We start from the raw sequence: 20,141 nt of genomic DNA on the forward strand, positions 1-20,141 counted from the left end.
AATAATGTATGGCATAAAACATTTATTTCCCTTCTGTCTGAATCCATTTTTTAAATGAAAAGGGGAAGATGTACACCTTTCAGTACTAAAGCTGAAGGATGTGCAGTCAGATACAATAATGTTTATTGTGATGTTCCACAACAATGTGCATTCAAAGCATGTTAATAGAATGCATATTAAATCAGTACCAAACTATTTCTCCCCAGTCTAGATCTCCCTTCATACAAGCTGCATTTGCTCCATCTGGAAGGCCATGCAAGTATCTGTATGAAAAATAGAGATCACAGACACACCAACATCTTGTCTAGTCGTCCATTAAAACTGTGGGATTCATCCAGCCTCATATAACCAACATGTTTAACTCTGATTAATGCATGCAGGGGTTAAGACCATAGAGTAAGCTGTCCTGTCAGGCTTAGCTAGGTCACACCCCCTCACCTTGGGAGGACAGGTTACTTAACTCTTTGTTCTCTTCCATTTTCTCTCTTCAGCCATGTCACCCTACCCTGCTCTAAGATCAGACCACATGGCTTTAGCAAGTCATCTTAGTGTTTCTATACAAAATTTTTAGAAACTCTTACAACTTTTTAAAACAATGTTGTACTGCCTGCTTTTTTCTTGCTGCTGCATGGAAAAGCACATGAATCTGGCTTCAGAGAAGAAGGTTCCCTCTCTTTCTAGTGGGTGTTTTGTTCTCCAAATATCTATCAAGTCCATATTGTCAGTCATTTCGAAAAAGGTCTTTGGTAGTCTTCCATCTTTTGTTACTACCTGTCTTTGTGCTTTGTCCATATTTGTTGAAACTACTCCATTCATGTCTCCCATCATAATTAGATTATAATCCATATAGTCCATCAAAGTCTCATGCAACTTCTTGAAAAATTCAACTTTCCCTTCATTTGGCGCATAGACTCCCACTATCAGATACTTTTCTCCTTGAGATTGGATTTCAATTGCCAAATATCTTCCTTGGTCGTCTTTGAAGATTTGTTTCGGTTGCAGCTTTTCCTTTGCATAAATCACTACTCCTCTCTTTTTTACTCTGTCTGAAGATATAAATTCTTGTCCCAGTCTTTTATTTATTAATAATTTCCTATGTGCTCTTGTCACATGGGTCTCTTGTAGACAAATCAAGTCCAATTGGTCTTTCTTTAGAGCATGAAATATATTTTTCCTTTTTCTGGGAATATTTAAGCCGTTACAATTCCAAGTTAGAAGTTGCAGAGCCATGATGGGGTTATTTACTCTTTCCTCCTACAGCTCCCAATTTTTGTTCCTCGTTTGTCGGTGGTTCCGTGTCCGTATCTAGTGAAGGATGCCCTTGCCCTGGAAACGTCTCTTTCTGTAGGTCTTCTTCGTGTTCTCCTAAGAACTTGTCTTTATCACTCACTGTCTTTATTCTTCTTTTCTTCCCCTTGTATTTAAAAGATGACATGGACAAGGATCGACCAAATCTGGGTGACTAGCAGTATGGCGCAGAATATAAAGAGAGTGGAAATCTGCCCAAAAACTTTCTCCGACCACAATGCAGTAAAGATGGTGATGAGACAAACAACAACTGGTTCCTTTAGATGGAGAATGAATGACACTTTACTTAGAGATGAGGAGATTTGCAAGAAGGCCCAAAAGACTCTGAAAGATTATTTTGAAATCAATTTAAGGACTAAAGTAGAAAAAAGAATAGTATGGGACGCAAGCAAAGCCGTGATGAGAGGGTTTTTGATACAACAAAACACATTAAAGAAAAGAAAACAAAATGAGAGGAAGGAAAAAATTCTGGAAAAGATAAAAGAAGGGGAAAAGAAACTAAGATTGAAGCCAAAATCACAAGAGATTCTAAGAGAAATCAAATTTTATCAAACACAATATATGGAACTGACGAATCAAGAATTAGAGTGGAAAATTAAGCAAATGAGACAAAAGACCTTTGAATCTGCTGACAAATGTGGCAAGTTATTGGCTTGGCAAATAAAGAAGAGACAAAAACTCAACACGGTAACAAATATAGAAGTGGAAGGAAAGAATATAAGCAACCCAGCTGAAATTAGGAACTGTTTTCAGAACTACTTTAGACAACTTTACACACAAGGGCCGCAGAAGGAAATGGATATACAACAATTCCTCGAGGAAAATGGGCTGAAAAAGGTCTCGCAGGAAAGTAAGACCATTTTGAACCAGGAGATATCAGCACAAGAAATAGAAGATGCCATTCAAGGCATGGCGTTGGGCAAATCCCCAGGACCGGATGGACTGACTTCCAAATATTATAAAGTACTGAAGGAAGGGTTGATACAACCTTTGAAGGAAGTCTGTAACGAGATTATGGAGGGGAAAAGGGCACCCGATACGTGGAGAGAGGCCTACATTACACTTATACCAAAGACAGAGACTGAAAAGACCCAACTTAAAAACTACCGACCCATCTCGTTATTGAATGTGGATTACAAAATCTTTGCTGACATTTTAGCAAAGAGACTGAAAAGAGTTTTGATGGAGGAGATTCATGGGGACCAAGCAGGCTTTCTCCCGAAAAGGCATTTGTCGGATAATGTAAGGAATATAATTGACATTTTGGAAAAGTTGGAAGTGAACATAAACACTAAGGCTGTTTTGATATTTGTGGACGCCGAGAAAGCCTTTGACAACATTTCTTGGAGCTTTATGTTGAAGAACCTCCGGGGGATGGGGGTAGGCCAAGGGTTTGAGAATGGTATAGGTGCAATTTATTCTGAACAGAAAGCAAAATTAATTGTAAATAATGTGGTTACAGAAGAGTTCAAGATTGAAAAAGGGACACGACAGGGGTGCCCTATCTCCCCATTACTTTTTATATCGGTCCTGGAGGTTTTGCTTAATATGATCAGGAGGGACCAGTTGGTTAAAGGGATTCAGGTCGGAGCTAAACAATATAAACTGAGAGCATTTGCAGATGACCTAGTACTTACATTGCAAGAGCCAGAAGCTAGTACGAAAAGAGTTTTGGAAATAATCCAAGAGTTTGGTCAATTGGCAGGATTTAAATTGAATAAGTTAAAAACAAAGGTATTGGAGAAAAATCTAACACAGGTTGAAAAAGAAAGGTTTCAGAATGAGACAGGGTTGACTGTGGTTAAAAAAGTGAAATATTTGGGTATAAACATGACAGCTAAGAATGTGAATTTATTTAAAGATAATTATGAAAAAACTTGGACAGAAGTGAAAAAAGACTTGGAGATTTGGTCAAATTTAAAGCTTTCCTTGTTAGGTCGAATTGCAGTTATAAAGATGAATGTATTGCCAAGAATGCTGGTTTTGTTTCAAGCACTGCAAATAATGGACAAGATGGACTGTTTCAAGAGGTGGCAAAAAGACATATCTAAATTTGTCTGGCAGGGCAAAAAGCCCAGAATTAAATTTAAGATATTAACGGATTCAAAGGAAAGAGGGGGGTTTGCCCTGCCAGACTTCAAACTGTACTATGAAGCGGCAGCTTTCTGCTGGCTGAAAGAATGGCTGCTTCTTGAAAACACAGACATTTTGGACTTGGAAGGTTTTAACAATATTTTTGGGTGGCATGCATATCTGTGGTATGACAAGGTTAAAGCACATAAAAGTTTTAAAAACCATATTGTCAGAAAAGCATTATTAAATGTTTGGGTTAGATATAAAGATTTGCTGGAAAACAAAACTCCAAGGTGGTTGTCGCCAATGGAAGCTAAGGCAGTTAAAAAGTTAAATATGGAGTCTAAGTGGCCAAGATATTGGGAAATTTTGGAAAAGGAAGGGGACAAACTGAGATTGCAGAGTTTTGAGAAACTAAAAGGGAAGGTGAGAGATTGGTTGCATTATCACCAAATAAATGAAGTGTTTAAACTGGACAGTAAAGTTGGCTTCCAGGTGGAAAAATCTAAATTGGAGACTGAATTGTTAGAATCCAGTACTAAGAATTTGTCAAAAATGTATAATTTGCTGCTGAAATGGAATACACAAGATGAAACGGTTAAATCAGCTATGATTAAATGGGCTCAGGACATTGGTCATAATATTTTGTTTGCTGATTGGGAAAAGTTGTGGACCACCGGGATGAAATTTACGGCATGTAATGCCCTAAGAGAAAATATTATGAAAATGATCTATAGGTGGTACATAACCCCGGTCAAGCTTGCAAAGATTTACCATTTGCCTGACAATAAATGTTGGAAATGTAAAGAAAAGGAAGGTACATTTTTTCACCTTTGGTGGACGTGCCCGAAGATTAAGGCATTCTGGGAAATGATCTATAATGAACTCAAAAAGGTATTTAAATATACTTTCACCAAGAAACCAGAGGCCTTTCTCTTGGGTATTGTCGGCCAAGGGGTGTTAAAGACAGATATAACTTTTTTCATGTATGCTACAACAGCAGCTAGAATACTCATTGCGAAGTACTGGAAGACGCAAGATCTACCCACACTGGAAGAATGGCAGATGAAGGTGATAGACTACATGGGTTTGGCAGAAATGACGAGCAGAATCCGAAACCAGGGAAGAGAAACAGCGCAAGAAGAATGGAAAAAATTCAAGGACTATTTAAAGAAATATCACAAAGTTAATGAAAGTTAGAATGATGATGGACTGGAAAGTAAACGGTTACTATTAGTAATGGTTAAGACAAGGAGAATAAGGAAGATTAGTTTAAACTTAAATTAAAATAAGGGAAGATTTGCTGAGTAATTGATAAGAATTTGGAATACAGAAAAGGGAGGCATGAGGAAGTCGGGGAAGGAAGGTATAAGAAATCAGGACATGAAATGGTACATGTTTTTTGTTTTGTTTTTCTCTTTGTATGTTTATGTATGTTATGGAAAAATTCTGGAATAAAAATATTAAAAAAAAAAAAAAAAGAATAGGGCAGTTGGCAAAAATGCTGCCAGTATCCACAAAAAAAAAAAAAAAAAAAGGAAAAGCACATGAATCTGACCTCTGAAAAAATTGTCAGTAAACTATTTTTAACTTACTGAACCCGTGGTCTCTTTTTATATTAAGGGAAGTGAGAAACTTAGGAGAGGATATTTTAAAGGTCTAACAGAATATATTTCCAGTATTTTACTTTACTACATGTTTTGTGATTTTAAATATCTGCTACGGCTCTCTCACCACAGAAATCTTGCAGGCAATAACTCTGGCGTCATCTAGCAACTCACTTCTTTATGGTAGTTTTAAGGAACTGCTCCAAGTGGCTACCATTGCACCATAGATTCTTAAAGACTTCCCCAGGTAGCAGTTACAAACCAAGCAGCAGACTGGAAGCAAAATAATCTGAATCCATCTGCAATGCGCCCTACCACAAACCCTAAAAGCAGTGAATGACACCAGCCCTTATATTGATCCATACTATATTAATCCGTATTATATTAATCCAGTCATGCGGGTTCAAGCATATATCTGGAAATAAGTCCCATTCCAATCTTAAATTCAGATGCATTTTCATAATTCACATCCAAAATAAGATTAAAAAATTGGATCCATTTAAACCATATGTTTTGACGAAACTCACAAGTAGGACATGTAAACAATAGCTCTCCTGCTTCTTGTTCCCAGGTGCTAGTCAGAGAGAGGCAGCAATCTCAGGTGAGAGGTACTACAGAGCGGCAGCTAAAGAGTATTGGAGGAGGGAGCGCTATATGCCATGGGGCCTCCCTGCTATGCCAGTTTGCTGCCCTCAAGCGCAGTGCAAGATGCTATCCTATTTCCACTGTCATAGAAAGGCTGTGTACACACTATACTTTTAAAGCACAATATCCCCCTCTCCCCCCAAAAAAACACATCCTGGGCACTGTAGTATACCCCTGCGAGGTAAATTCTAAGCCAGGGGTCCCGAAACTAAGACCCGTGAGCCAGATAAGGCCCGAGGGACTCGTTTATCCGGCCTGCAGTGACCCCTGCCGCCCACTCGGTTTTACCAGTGCTGTGCTGCGCGGCTTCCCACTTCTGGGTCGGAGGAGCACCGTAAATAGCTTATGCGCAAGCGTTATTTGCGCATGCACGTTATTTCCAGTGCACATCCGAGTCGGAGGAGGCCCGTGCACATATGCACAAGCTATTTCTGGTGCTCCTCCAACCCGGATGTGTGGCAGAAATAGGGTGTGCGCAAGCATGTGGGCACGCGCTCCCCCACCCTCTGGCCCGCCGCGCAATTGGCGCTGGAGACACCGGCCCGAGGTGTGGTAAGTTTGCTGACCCCTGCTCTAAGCAACCCTTAACAAACTGGCTGCCATCTTGCCTGTTGTCTCAGCCAGCAAGATGTCTTGAGGCAGTTCTCCTCATCGTTTCAAAACTACTCGCCTCCTCCTGGCGTGCTCTGGTCCATGGGGTCACGAAGAGTCGGACACGACTAAACGACTAAACAACAACAACCAGCTGATTATTAGCAAGAGAATAAATGGTGTTCAAATCCAGAAAAAGCCAGCTAACGCTGGAGCAGCCCAACAGGAAGAAGCACCAAACACATCATATATGCCCCCGACTTGTTTCCTTGCCAGCTTTCTATCTTCACATCTTGTGTTAAGGGGTGGTTTTTTTGTTTATTTGTGGAAGGAGGAACACTTTAATCTAAAGGCTGAAAAGCAGTTGATGTGCAATTACCATATTTTACTCACTTGGCTTTTCCCTGCAGCTGACGCCTTAGAGCAATTATAACATCTTATAAAGAATATGAAATCAAACATTAATTATCAGCTGAAAGACAGTTAATTATCTCAGAAGAGAACCCAATGACCCTGACACAGACTGAACTTACTCCTCCAAAAAAATCTAAAAGTACAAAATAAAATTATTTAAAAACAAAAACATGAATATTTCCCTAGCAGAGAAAGAATAACGTGCACCTCAGTTTAAAACCAAACTAAAAGAGTAACTGCATGAAGTTAAATTATCAAACAATTACCAAACATACATACACACACAGAATAAGAAAACATTGCCTCTTGACTTCATAAATGTAGGGATAATTAAAAATAGCTAAATCATAGTCATAGAAATATTAGTTTAACTCCCACCCCAATGATGCCCTATTTTATTTCTTCATTTTTAGGGCCTTACAGGACAATCCTTGCTCAGAAGTAAACCCTAGTGAATTTGGTGGGGCTTATTCCCAGGTAAATGGGGTTAGGATTAAAGCCTTAGTTCCAAAGTAAAATATTAACTAAATGCTTTGTCCTTGTATATCTGGCACCTAATGCAGAGAACAGAATCCTGAAAGCTTGAGTCACAGAGAGAGATGGAGACACTCACCTGACAGGGGAGGCAAAGGAAAGCAATCCAGCTGTGAGAAGGCCAGTAATGGGAGGCTTCAGCCAGTAAATTGGGCAGGTGGGTGAATTTAAAGGGTAATGCAGACTCCATACGACAGTATTCCCTGTTCTGGCACCTTCAGTCTTTCCCTTGGCCCATCACTCATGTTCTTTCTATGCAGGAAAGATTGTACAGTATTCATCTCTGCTAACCATTGCTACGTTGAAAGGGAATCTACTGATTTCAAGCAAAGCTCTCTGAGGTACAAATCTTCATGTGGGAACATGAGGATGCTTTGTGGCCACTGTGGCTGGAGTCTTAAAGAAGCCCAGGAGAGGAAGCAAGACACAGACCCTCTTTCACATGGGAAATTCCAGATAACTAAATCAGCATAGGGGCCCCAAATGGAGTGGAGTTGCAGAAGGAAGTGGGAAACGGAGTAAGCAGTGGGTTGGAAAGCAGATATGTGAGAGGATCAAGGCAGAAACAGGCTAAACAGCTGGAGAAGGCCTCTAAGCATGTCCGTGGATGGTCACAGGAGCCGGGCCTCTGGGAGTGTGGGGGGCAGAAGGCAGAGGACCAAGAGCCAGAAGCGGACTGAATTCCAGTTATTGGCCTGAACTAATGAGCTAAATGTTAACTGCAGGTGTCTGGCAAAATGTTATTAGATGGAAGATATATGTGCCATTGTTGGTGTCCTATGTGCATTGTAGCTTTGGAGTGTACGAAGGCAGTCAAAGTAAATGTCCTTAAAAGAAAGCAAACAAAAAACCTGCAGTGGGTGGGGGGACTGGAATACGGCTACCAGCTTTTTGTTTTACTGGCCTGAACCGTATGTGTTTAATCACAATCTGAACACTAACTGAGCTGGTGAAAATCTGGCAACCTTAGGTTCACTTACTGCTTATGACCATAATCCAAGATGGGGAGAGAAAGACACCCATCTGCAGAAGTCAAGTGTCTCCACAAAGCTGTAGTCCAAACTGTATTTTACAGTCATAAAAATTAAGATGTCGTGGTGAGAACTTGGTCGGAGAATTTGAGGGAGGTAATAGCATGTCCACTGGATACACTTTCCCTTTAAGCAGCTGCTGTGGGCTGTTTGAAAGCTCCAGAAATATTTTGTTCCTGTTATTTTAAACATTTCTAAGCCATCTTTCAAGGCAAAAAGCTCTCCTAAGGCAGCTCACATAAAAATATAGACTTGCAATGCAAAACTTCAATAGAATACCATAATTTTAGAATAGAATACCAACCATTTTAAACACTATTTAAACCCAGCAGTAAGACAGCTACTAATAATCCAGAACTTGCAAGAATGAAACTAAAAAAAGGATGACCTCATACCTCTCTGAATTGTTATCACTGAATGCCTTAAAGCTGTCACTGGATGTCTCTTGGTGTTTTCCAGAACAAATAAATGTTATGGTGTTAATAGTCCCTCAGAGGATCATTATGAATAGCTCATGACAGTTATTTTCCAGATCTGGGAGGAGGAATGTTTTTTCATTGTCTTCAAAGACAGCTGGCTATTTCTGCCACATGGCATTCTTCAGGACCATAAATCAAAGTATAGCCACTCCTGTACACGGTTCGGAACAAATTTCTGATCACTAAGGATTTTAAAGTAATGGGATTATTATAAACTGGTTGACAAACATGGCCATAATAAAGCAATGTCTACAAAGGTCAAAGGAATATCTCAAGACTGCTCATTGCCAGCCCAATATTTGGTCCGTATTCACAATTCCAGCAAGGAAATAGAATCTAAATAATGCAGCTTGTGATGCAGATTTACATGTCAAACCTACACATTCCCTCGTTTACTCTATCACCAGCTTGACAGAAAGTGCAACAGTCACGTTTTAGTTTCCGATCCCAACGCAAAGCAACAAGCATTCAGACTAGATATAGGTATGTCTATCCAAGAGAACTCTATAGGATAATCCACATGGTCATTTCCTGTGCATTTAATTAATTGATTAAAATCCCACTTTTCCCCCTCAGGGAGCACCTGGTAGTGTAGACGCTTCTGCCCCTCCCCATTTCATCCCCACAACAGCCCTGTGAGGTAGGCTAGGTTTAGAGGCGATGTCTGACCCATGGTCACCCAGTGAGCTTCCTGGCAGAGTATGGGGACTAGAACCCTGGTCTCCCAAGCCCTAGTCCAACACTCTGCCAACTGCACCACACTACTACAAGGTGCAGAGCAGGGGGAGAAAACTTCAGGCTAGAGGAATCTGATTTGGCTTTCATGTCCATCAGCTAGAACCAGGTGCAAAATAGTCGTTGTAACAGGTAGACGGATGCAAGGGACAGGGTCCCGCTGAGCGCAGGAATTAGCGATCAGCCCAGAACCAAGTTCACAGGTCCTTTCACACAAAAGGCCACTATTATCTTCCCACCCCAGCGACTTAGCATAGGGAACAACAGAAAAGGTTTTGTTCCTTCTGAGTGAGATGATTCAGACACCAAGTTCTTAATAAAGCACCCAGAATCTTGCTTAAAATAGCCTTTCAGCATAGTCATTGTACAAATTTAGGAATATATATTACGCCTAAGAGCTCAAAATCTATTTAGAAATGGATTGGGTGGGTGAACATACTGAAACTTACTTCTGATGAGGCAGAGATGCTATCTATTAGCGGTTCTGACAATCTGGGTGAGGATATCGCTGTGCTCTGCGAACAGTTACACTTCTGATGAAGTGCCAGGTGTGCATCTACAGGTATGGCACCGGAGGGTCTTCCCTGGATGTGCTGGTGGAATTGGCAGAAACACAGAGTGCCTTTTGGAGGCTGTGGCCGGTTGCTGGTGGAAACCACAGGAGGGGGATGAGTGGCCTCGTGGTCGAATCCTGCTTGGTTTGCCACAGGCAACTGTTCAGTCACTGTGAGACAACTGTTCAGTCACATGGCTTGGGCCATGGGCCTGATCCAGCAGGCTCTCCTTATGTTCTTATGCAGCTTTTCCTATAGAAGTTGGGCCTCCGCCCTCCTCTGGACTAGATTCCCACAACGCTCTCTACATGGGAACACTTTTTGAAACAGTCTGGAAACTTCAACATGTGCAAAATGGGCCTGCTAGTCTGTTATCTGCCCTGGAATATAACAGCATATATAACATGGATCCTGTTCCATATGCACAGGATGTGCAGAAGCAAAGTTTGATAATTTTAGACTCTGGAGGTGTTAGAGGGTAATATGCAGGGCCTCCCCCTTCTACTTGTGGTCATGGGCCTATAAAGGTTCAAATATTCAAATATGTGAGGTAGTGGAGAATGCTGATCATATTTGAGGGAAAGGTGGAATAACAGCTAAACAGTGCTCAACTGTCGACAAGCCATTGTCCACCACAACAGGTATCAAGTCATCAAGATGTTAAATAGATAATATTCCCAGTGTTCTGCTCCACTCTGTCCCTACTGTCACACTTAAGTGTAACCAAAAGAAGCCAGGATGTGAGGGACAGAGGACTCAGCTACATTGGCAAAGAAAAGGTGCTTTATGCGTTCTTTATGCATTCTAACACTGTGACATCAGATGGCGCTGTGGAGTTCCATTTTTGCTAACCCGATTTCTCATACAAAGTTTGCAATGCGTTTAACCAAAACGCTTCTTTAATCCAGCCAGAGACTTGCTTTTGTCAACTTTTTTGATTGCAGTCTGCCTCATTCTGCAGATTTTAGTTGCCACGAAAGAGCAGCAAATTGTTAGTTATGTAATGCATCACTGCTATATTTCTTCTGCCAGAGAGCAAGAGGGATTTTCTGCCTCAGGTACCAAAATGAATCAACCAGCCCTGAGTGAGTAATGTGTACTTCGACATAGGGATGGAATATCCGCTGTTCCAGCTCAGGCAGCACAGCATATTGGACTGAACGTATTGGAGAAGGCTTAGTGAGGAATCAGCATGATATCCCCTTGCATGTCCAAAACGACACTTGATTTACCCAGATCATACGTTTCCATGACCTGGAGGCTCTTCCCTTTGAGACGCACAAGCATTCTCAACACCAGAGCTTCCCAAACTGTGTGTCACAACACGTACGTGTGTTGGCTGCTGCAGTGTGTAGGTGTGTCGTGCGAACGCTCCCTGCTCTCCTCTGGGTTCTGGAAAGTGCTTTGCCAGTAAAACCAAATTAATGTGTCACAAAATGATGCATGTCTAAAAAGTGTGTTGCCAACATGAAAAGTTTGGAAAGCAAAGGTGTTTATCAGTTACCCCAGGTCAACTAAGCTTTGTGCCATCCCAGATAAAGCCAGTGGACAGACTTCCCCCCACCATGGCATTATATCTGGCCTAGTGCTTCCTTTTTGGCAAAGATATTTCCCATTTCAGTAACTGTCCATATAAATGGTAGGCTCTTCCTCCTGTGCGTTTTTGAAGCTGAGGTTGGCTGGCCATCTATCATGGATGCTTTACAGTGGTACCTCAGGTTACATACGCTTCAGGTTACTGACGCCACTAACCCACAAATAGTACTTTCAGGTTAAGAACTTTGCTTCAGGATGAGAACAGAAATCGTGCAGCGGCGGTGGGAGGCCCCATTAGCTAAAGTGGCGCTTCAGGTTAAGAACAGTTTCAGGATAAGAACGGACCTCTGGAACGAATTAAGTTCTTAACCCGAGGTACCACTGTAGTTGAGATTCCTGCCTTGGAGGGGGTTTGGCTAGATGACCCTGGGGTCCCTTTCAACTCTACAATGTAGGAGTGAAGAAGGAACGGGGCTTGGCGCCCCAAAGCAACCGTCCAGGAAAGAGCGCCCGGCCCAAGGAAACTGTCCCGCGCTCCTACACGCGGCGGGGGGGGGGGCGCCCCAAATGCAGCGGCTTCAGGAATTCTTCGGCTGTCGCGTTTCGCGGCGTTGCGAGGTCTTCTCCGCGCCGCCAGAAGTGGGCGCCGGATCGACGACTGCCGCTTTCCCCGGCGACCTGTCGCCGCAGCAGCCCCGGGCGCTTGGCTCCTCCGGGCCCGGCGGGCTGTAGGCGCTCCGGAGGGCGGCGGGGGCGGCTGAGAGCGGCGCGCCCGTCCCGGAGCCTCCGCCCCGCACGCCCCGCCTTCCGCGCCGCGCCGGGCCTGCCCAGCCGCGGGAGGAGGCGGCGGAGGACGACGCAGGAGGCCGGCGCCTCGTCCCGCCGCAGGAGAGCCTCGGCCGGAGCCTGGCCAGCCGCGCCACAGGTGCCCGCCTGCCGGGGATGCCCGCGTCGCCAGCCCGGCGGCCACGGCAGCGACCCTGCGGGGCAGAGGCGCACCATGAGCACCGGCACAGGTAGGCGGAGGGCTCTGGAGCGGGGCGTCGGGAAGAGGGCAGCTTGGCTGGCTGGCCGCCGGAGGAAAGCGCCATCGCCGCGGCGCCCCAGTCACGTCAGAATGCGGCGGGCGGGCGGGCGGGCGGGCTGGAGGTGCGGCGGAGCATCCTCCGCGGGCGCCGGGCCAGGCGGGCAGGGTCGCTCCGGGGCTGCAGGCTCGGCGCGCCCGCTTGGCGCATTTCGGGGCCGCCGGGCGCCTTCGCTCTCCGCCTCGCCCTCCCGACCAGCCCCGGCCAGGCTCCCCGGCTTCAGGGCGGGGCCGCCGCGGTGGCTTTGCTGCAGAGCGAGCCGCTGGTGTGGCGCGGCGAAGGCGGAGGATGCGCCTGGTCTGCCCGGCCGCTCGTCGCTTTCAACATTTTTGCTGCATTTGGATGGCTGCTTCGGGGTGCCTCGGGGAGGAAAAGCGGATTATCGATTTTCATGGAAATGAGGGTATCTGCTCGCTAGCGTGAGCGGCGGAAGGCAGTGCTGGGAAGATGCTCGAGGCTGCTACCTGGGCCCCCCACAAAAAGGAGTCGTGCACTCTTAACTGCTTCCACCCTGCTCCATTTCTCTGGAATTGAGGTCAATTTCTTACAAATGACATTGCTGATAAAACATGGCATTTTGTGTCCTCCCATTTTGGGGGATTCCCCCGCCCCCGACTTTTGAGTCCAATTTTTAAAAATAATAATAAATTATTTCCATCTCACACATCTGACTGGGTTGCCCCAGACAGACTTCCAACAAATTATAAGACCACAGTAAAACATCACACATTAAAAACTATACAGGGCTGCCTTCAGTTGTCTATGGAAAGTCATCTGCAGTACAGTAATTGTTGATCTCCTTGATGGGAGGGTGTTCCACAGGGCAGGCGCCACCACCGAGAAGGCCCTCTGCCTGGTTCCTTTGGACCTCATTTCTTGCAGTGAGGGAACTGCCAGAAGGCCCTTAGAGATGGAGCTCAGTATCAGGGCTGAACAACGGGGGTGGAGATGCTCCTTCAGGTATACTGGGCCAAGGCCATTTAGGGCTTGAAAGGTCAGCCTTGTGTACAATGGCATAGTGTGGGTTGACAGCACCTGGGCTGGGGCAAGTTTTGTGCACGGCCGGGGCGAGGGCACATGCCGGTGGGGTGCGCAAATGGTGAACAGAGCCCTCTCCCAACCGGCTCCTTGCCCGCTGCCTCCTCCCACCTCCAACCCACCTGCCACCACATCTCAGCTGCCAGGGCTGCATGGTTGTCATGGGGGTGCCTGACTGCGCCCCCTCAAAAATGCGCGCTTAGAGCCGTGGGTCCCCCTTGCCTCCCCCACGCTACGCCTCTGCTTGTGTGAACTTGCCGTTGCTTTACCTGGCAGAGAAGTGAAGCAGGCGGCAAAATCCCACCTTTCTGAATGGTCTTGCCTGTCTGTCCTGGTTGTATTGTTGCGATTCCCTGATCTGCACCCATGGCGCCATTTCAAAAAGCTTTAAATTATGCAGATCAGATATTTGGGAGAAGAAGCAGTATAGTCTGCAGTCTTTCTCAACCTGTGGGTCCCCAGATGTTGTTGAATTACAACTCCCATCACCCTTAGCTAGCAAGGCCAGAGCTCAGGGATGATGGAAGTTGTAGTCCAACAGCATCAGGTTGACCCACAGGTTGAGAACCGCTGGAAGCAGGTAGGGTGTTGGACTTGGACCAGGGAGATGTAGGCCCAGATCCTTATCACCAAGTTTACTGGATAACTTCTGGCCAGTTTCTGGTTCTCAGTCTAAACAACTTGTGAGAGGGCTGCTCCGAGATCCTTAGAGGAAAGGGGGGACAACAATCTGATAGAGGGCTAAATTCAAATCTTAGCTTCCTCCTAGCTTCCATTACTTATCCGCTTGTATCTTGCTCCCGTAGCATCGTTCCTTCTTGCTGTTTCTTAAGTTTATTTAATTTTCTGCTTTATTTTTATGTTAAAGTGCATGTCTGCTAATAAAAAACAAATAAAAACAAAATAATAAGTGAGTATTCACATGTGTTGGCCTACTAGTGTGCCTTTCACTCTTCATTTGCAGTGGGAATGGGCATGGAGGAGCATAGTGGGGAAAGTAGTGTTTATGTTGCATGCCATGTGTGGAACATTTACTTCTTTCTTGCTGATTGCGGAAGATTCAACATCACTAAAAGACCCTCATGTGCCAAGAGCAGTGCTGACTACTTAAAATTAGGTGCTGATAGCAGTGATAGCACCAACACAGTTCAGTACCTTCATGGTTTATTTAACAAATGCCACATTTCACTGCTTGTTCACTTCTAAGGAAACACACTTAAGATCCAGCTGGCAGACTTTGAACTGGAATGCCACAATTATCTGTATCTGGTTTATAATATAGCACTAAAATAAGGGCGGTAAAATAAGAGAAAGTAGAAATTTACACATCAAGGGGTGTATTTGCGTCTCCCAATGCAAGCAGCCACATTTGACATCTGCATTAGCAGGAACAGAAGTTATGTTTATCTAGGAGTTTCCTATTGGTCAAGAGCATAACTTTGCATCACCGACCAAGTGTTTGTGGATGAATGAATTCCCTCAAATAGAGAACAGCCTGTATTTTTGAAATTGGAAACCTTGAATAAAATGTGGAACTATTTTCTAGGTCATTTATATGCTCGTCTCCTATCTTTTACCGTTTGGCTCTCAAGAGTTTGCTATTTGTGTTATACAATACTTGGATTTGAAATCCATTTATAAATAGTAAATACTGGAAATGATTGAGCCAAAATTTGGGCGTTAGATGTAATCCTGCATGGCTTTCATGCCGCGTGAGGCATTGGGGCTTGCTCAGCTGGAGGGTGGGAGCTCTTTAAAGAAGCCAAAGGTGCCACAAGCTGTATTGGCCTGGTGATGCAGCTTGCTGCTCTCTCTGTGATATGAGGGGCAGAGCACGATGCTGGCTTCACACAGCAGTATATTGGAGGTGGAACTGCTGCTGCTGTCCCTCTGCTTCCAGCAGCCCGATATTGAAAGTGGAGCTGGTAGCAGAGGGAAGCCGCCATCTTGGTCTACACCACCAGTCCTGGGTGGTGTATCAATACATCGCCCAGGCCTAATCTAAACCAACAAAAAGAGAACCAGAAGGTCAAAGGGAGTAATTTGCACTTCAAGGGGAAAACATATTTTTCTCAACCACCTAATAGATATTTCTGGAAAAAATGGATAGAGTGTAAGAGTTTAGATCTAAAGTGATTGGTTGCTCAAAGAGATCTTGATGTCTAAGTGTTGATCCTCTACTTCAGTGATTTATTGCTGCGGTCCGTGGTAAAGTGGCTTGCAAGCTTCATTCAGGTGAAAAATACAATTAAAAACCATACAGCATCTAGCAGAGCATTACAATTGTTACAGCAGGCAGAAAAATGCCCCCTATTGCATCTGAGATGTGATTTGTTGCAATGAGAGGATCCTCTACATTGCAGCACTTTGTGGAATTCCCTTCGCAAGAGGGCTTGCTTAGTTCAGCCAAAGTCTTCACTTCTCTTGGAGACAGGGGTGATGCCACTCCATTTATTTTTCATTCTGCCTGTTTCATTTTCTCACTGCTTGGAATGTTCAGGAGCGTTTTGTTACCTTGAGTTTTGATGTGAACAAAGTTTTCAAAAAGCATGCAGTCATTGTCCACAGAGTTAAGACACTGCAAATTGTTCACTGGACAAAACTGCAGTGATTCCAGGAGTCTTCCAGGGCACCAAGATGGAGGACACAGCCCACGTGTGAAGAACACTCTGGATGATATTCTTGGCCCTTGTAGCTAGCGTGGGTTGATCCAAAATTCTTATCCCGTGGTTATATCAAATGATTGATTTACTGCGCAACCACATTTAGATTTGCTCTCCTTCAAGCATAAACCAGAAGGGAAGTTTCACCTAGGGGTGTGTGATCACCCTCCAGCATATCCCCAGAGTTCAGCCATACTGGTCAGCCCTGGTCAGCCAAGCAGGCGCAAAAGGAGCCAGTCTCCTTAGGCAGATGGGGAGACCCACTCATGACATCTTTCCCCTTGACACACTGCACATGCTGTCATTGGTGGAAAGAGCTAGGAATACTTGCAAACAAAGTACTGTCCGTCAACACCAGGGGTCAGCTCAGCAAACTTTTTCAGCAGGGGGCCGGTCCACTTGTGGGGGCCGGATCATATTTTGAAAAAAGAAAATGATGCAAGTGCACCACGAGCCCCGGTGGCTGCTTACTTGTGTCTTGCGAGCAGCAGGGGCTGGTGGCGGTGGCAGTGAGATGATGAGTGGCGTGAGAAAGGGCTCCGGAGAGGGGCTGCTTAAAATGGCGGCTGCTCGAGCACTGCTGCTGCTGGCACCAACAAAGCCCAGCCCCTTTCCTCCTCTAGGCAGGGCGGGGAGAAGCCAGGAGGAGGGAGGGAGGAGGTGCTGCCGCCGCCATGTGAGGGAGACGGAAAGAACCCGCACGCTGGTGATCCACATAGTGATTCCTGGACCGTCTGTGGGCCAGATCCAGAAGGCAATTGGACCTGATCCGGCCCATGGGCCTTAGTTTGCCTACCCATGATCAACACCATAAGCATCCTTTGGGCTGTGCAACACAATAGGAAGGCATGATAAGTGACACAATGCAGCTCTGTTTCAGTGGCAGCATCAGAATTTTTTGGGGGGGTGGGGCGCAGAAGGGCCAAAGCATATTTCTAGGTGGGGGTGTTGTGTGCCACATATTAAGATCCCTGAAAGGAAAATAACACTATGTATTACTGACAGGAGTCCAGCAAATGAGGGGGTAAGTGGGGAGTGAGCTCCTTTTTTGGGGGGGGAGCACTTGCCTCCCCTGGCACCATCCATGCTCAGTTTGTGTTCATAAAGGTGGTGAAATCAACCAAGTACATAATCACTTCTAAATGAATAATATGGGACAGACTTAAATTAAGGTTAGAAGTATTCCCTTAATATCATTTAATAATGAAAAATAGTTTAGGAAATTGTCTGAATGTGGCCTGCAGTTCTGATAATCCTATTTTAGAAAATAATAAAGGTCAGGGTAAAGTCTTTCCTTCTTACTTTCAAAATAAACTTCCTTAAATAAAACAAGATACAGTGGTACCTCGCAAGACGAATGCCTTGTAAGACGAAAAACTCGCAAGACGAAAGAGTTTTTTGTTTTTTGAGTTGCTTCGCAAGACGAATTTCCCTATGGGCTTGCTTCGCAAGACGAAAACGTCTTGCAAGTTTGTTTCCTTTTTCTTAAAACCGTTAATACCCAGGGTATCCGTGCTTCGCAAGACGAAAAATTCGCAAGGCGAAAAAACTCGCAGAACGAATTAATTTAGTCTTGCGAGGTACCACTGTATCTATCATTACAAACAGCTAGAAAAAATTCCAGAACCACTTTCCATAATACTTCCATTGATCATAACTACACAGATTAATAAATTAATTAAAACAAAATTTAAAAATAGAATAAACATGAGGTTTGATCTGTTGCTGCACACAAATGTCTAATTCATTGTACTCATCAAATGGATCTGTACTCTGAAGAGTGTTGATCCCATATAAATGCAGACAATACTGGTATGTTGTTGGGATCTGATTTTGCTATATAAGCACTGAAGTCGCACCAAATGGTGTAAAATTGATCTTTTTTTATTTGCTTCCTAAATACTCACACTTGAAGTCATTAATTTCTCTGGTATTGTACTTGATTGTATGTGCTGATATTTAATCTAGGATCATGTTTGCATGCCGCAGTGACGTCACACCACTTTCACATTGGGGTGTGCTCGTTAAAGTTTGCATTGTCCTAATGGGCATACCCTTTCTTTCTTGCAGCTTCTCAGCCACAGGCTGTGCACAGCCACTTGGAAAAGCCTTCTGGTGCTGCAATCCTCTGCAATAATTGTGGAAATCCATGCAAAGGAGAGGTGCTAAGAGTACAAAAGAAGTATTTCCATATTAAATGTTTTGTTTGCAAAGGTAGGAATTTACTTTTCATATTGTCTGCTATGTATGGGCATGGAAACTTAAAGAGGTGTAAAAATCATTGAGATAGGCAGAGAAATGCACATGCAGTTCTCTTCTGGTATGCTGTAATCCTAGAATAACTTTGCTTGTCTAAAAAGGCACTTTCAGATATTAAGCAAAATGCAGTGCTTTTTCTGTGATGGGAGACATCAGTATGCAATACCAGCACCTCTTTTTGTTGTTGTCCATGGCAGCCATTTTGTGCTGGCACCCATGGCACTTTTATCAAGATTAGAGAACTGGCACTTCATTTTGTTTTATTTACAACGATGGCAACAAACTGCACACTGGACAAATGCATACACTAGAGCAAACAAAACAGAAGATAAAAAGAAGTGGAGCAGATTGAGAAGATCTGTGATGAAGGTCTACCACTTTTGTAAAAAAATCTAACATCTCAAGCTTTGAAGAGTAGGAAAGTGGTCCTCTAAGATAAATGTTTAACCTTTTCCTTACTTGTGCTTCCCCCTGTCTAAACTCCCTGCGCCTACAGAGTGGTACTTCTGCCTGATTGACTGCTGGGTCACAACTTAATGCTTCCAGCTATGGAATCTTTTCAGTCAAGGCCTTGATTCACTCACAGCCCCAGCTTGGCCTTGATACATGGTCCAGCTTATTTGTTGTAGCAAACAGCCATTTTCCTGTGCAGTTCCACGGCTGGTGTCTCTCCCAGACGGAGGTTTTCAGCTCCTGAATATCGCCACGTAGGGTCTCCTCTCATCATTGGCACCATTCCCTCACAACCCTTTGATCCAGTAGCCAGCAGCAGTAGGCACTGGTCATAGCACCACATCTTCCAGGTTGGAATGATATTACTACTGGCCCCTGCGCCCAACTTGGTAAGAGTGGGAGTTGGCCTTCCATATACAGAAGGACAAATCACAGTTGGCACATGGTAATAACAGCAGGGTTGGGCAACTTAGAACACACCAGATATTGCTGGAGTTTCAACTCCCGTCTGCTCTGGCCAGCTTGGCCAATGGTCAGGATTGATGGGAGTTGTAGTCCAACAGTATCTGGAGGGTCACAGGCTTCTGTCTTAACTTCTAATAAGTTAGTCTCCATGGAATTTGTATGCCGGCTCAATTTGTATTTTGGTGTGGAATGGGAAAGATGCTAATTTTAAGTAGTTTGCTTTAAAAAATGTCTATGGTACGTAGTAATGTTTTAAAATCCATATTGTTGGTCTGTTAGGTGTAATGTTCTGTTGAGACTGTGGCAGCTGAGGAGAGGGGAAGAATTTAATTCATGCCAACAGTTGCCATAAAGATACGCCCCCATTTAACAGTGGTGCCCATTTTTTTGCCAGTGGTGAACACCCCTGCTTCTGTTGCCCACAACCAGCATAAAAGTCTCCCTTATTGATGCTGTCGTACCAAAACTCCAAGTGAGGGAAAGAGGCCATTCTCCTCTCCTCCACTGAAACGAGGGGGGGAAGCTTCTCTCCTGTAAGATGGGGCAAGGATGGCCAGACACTGTCATGCACTTGCATGCTCTTGTCTTTCATCCTCTTCCATGTGATGTGGGTGCCAAGTCACATGCATTTGCACCGTTCTCTCACTCCTGCTGCCTGCAAAACAAAGGTG

The 20,141-nt window shown here is 44.4% G+C and overlaps 2 protein-coding genes across 8 annotated transcripts in view; one reads left to right on the plus strand and one right to left on the minus strand.

Moving 5' to 3' along the window:
* The window catches only part of PSMA4 (proteasome 20S subunit alpha 4), a 201,514-nt gene that overhangs the window by 56,639 nt on the left and 124,734 nt on the right, over window positions 1-20,141 (minus strand). The gene's annotated exons all lie outside the window — the stretch shown is intronic.
* ABLIM2 (actin binding LIM protein family member 2) overlaps window positions 12,362-20,141 on the plus strand; it is a 59,222-nt gene continuing 51,442 nt past the window's right edge. For 5 of the 7 annotated variants that reach the window (XR_008332182.1, XR_008332177.1, XR_008332180.1 and 2 more), the window contains exons 1-2: window positions 12,362-12,523; window positions 18,364-18,507. Coding sequence is in view for 1 of the 7 variants with exons in the window: in XM_053403012.1 (XP_053258987.1) it covers window positions 12,508-12,523; window positions 18,364-18,507 (160 nt within the window). In the remaining 6 variants the exon portion in view is untranslated. The remainder of the gene's footprint in view (window positions 12,524-18,363; window positions 18,508-20,141) is intronic. The other 2 variants (XM_053403012.1, XR_008332179.1) reach the window with 2 other exon arrangements.

The sequence above is a fragment of the Podarcis raffonei genome, chromosome 9, assembly GCF_027172205.1.
Source record: "Podarcis raffonei isolate rPodRaf1 chromosome 9, rPodRaf1.pri, whole genome shotgun sequence".
Taxonomy (NCBI): domain Eukaryota; kingdom Metazoa; phylum Chordata; class Lepidosauria; order Squamata; family Lacertidae; genus Podarcis; species Podarcis raffonei.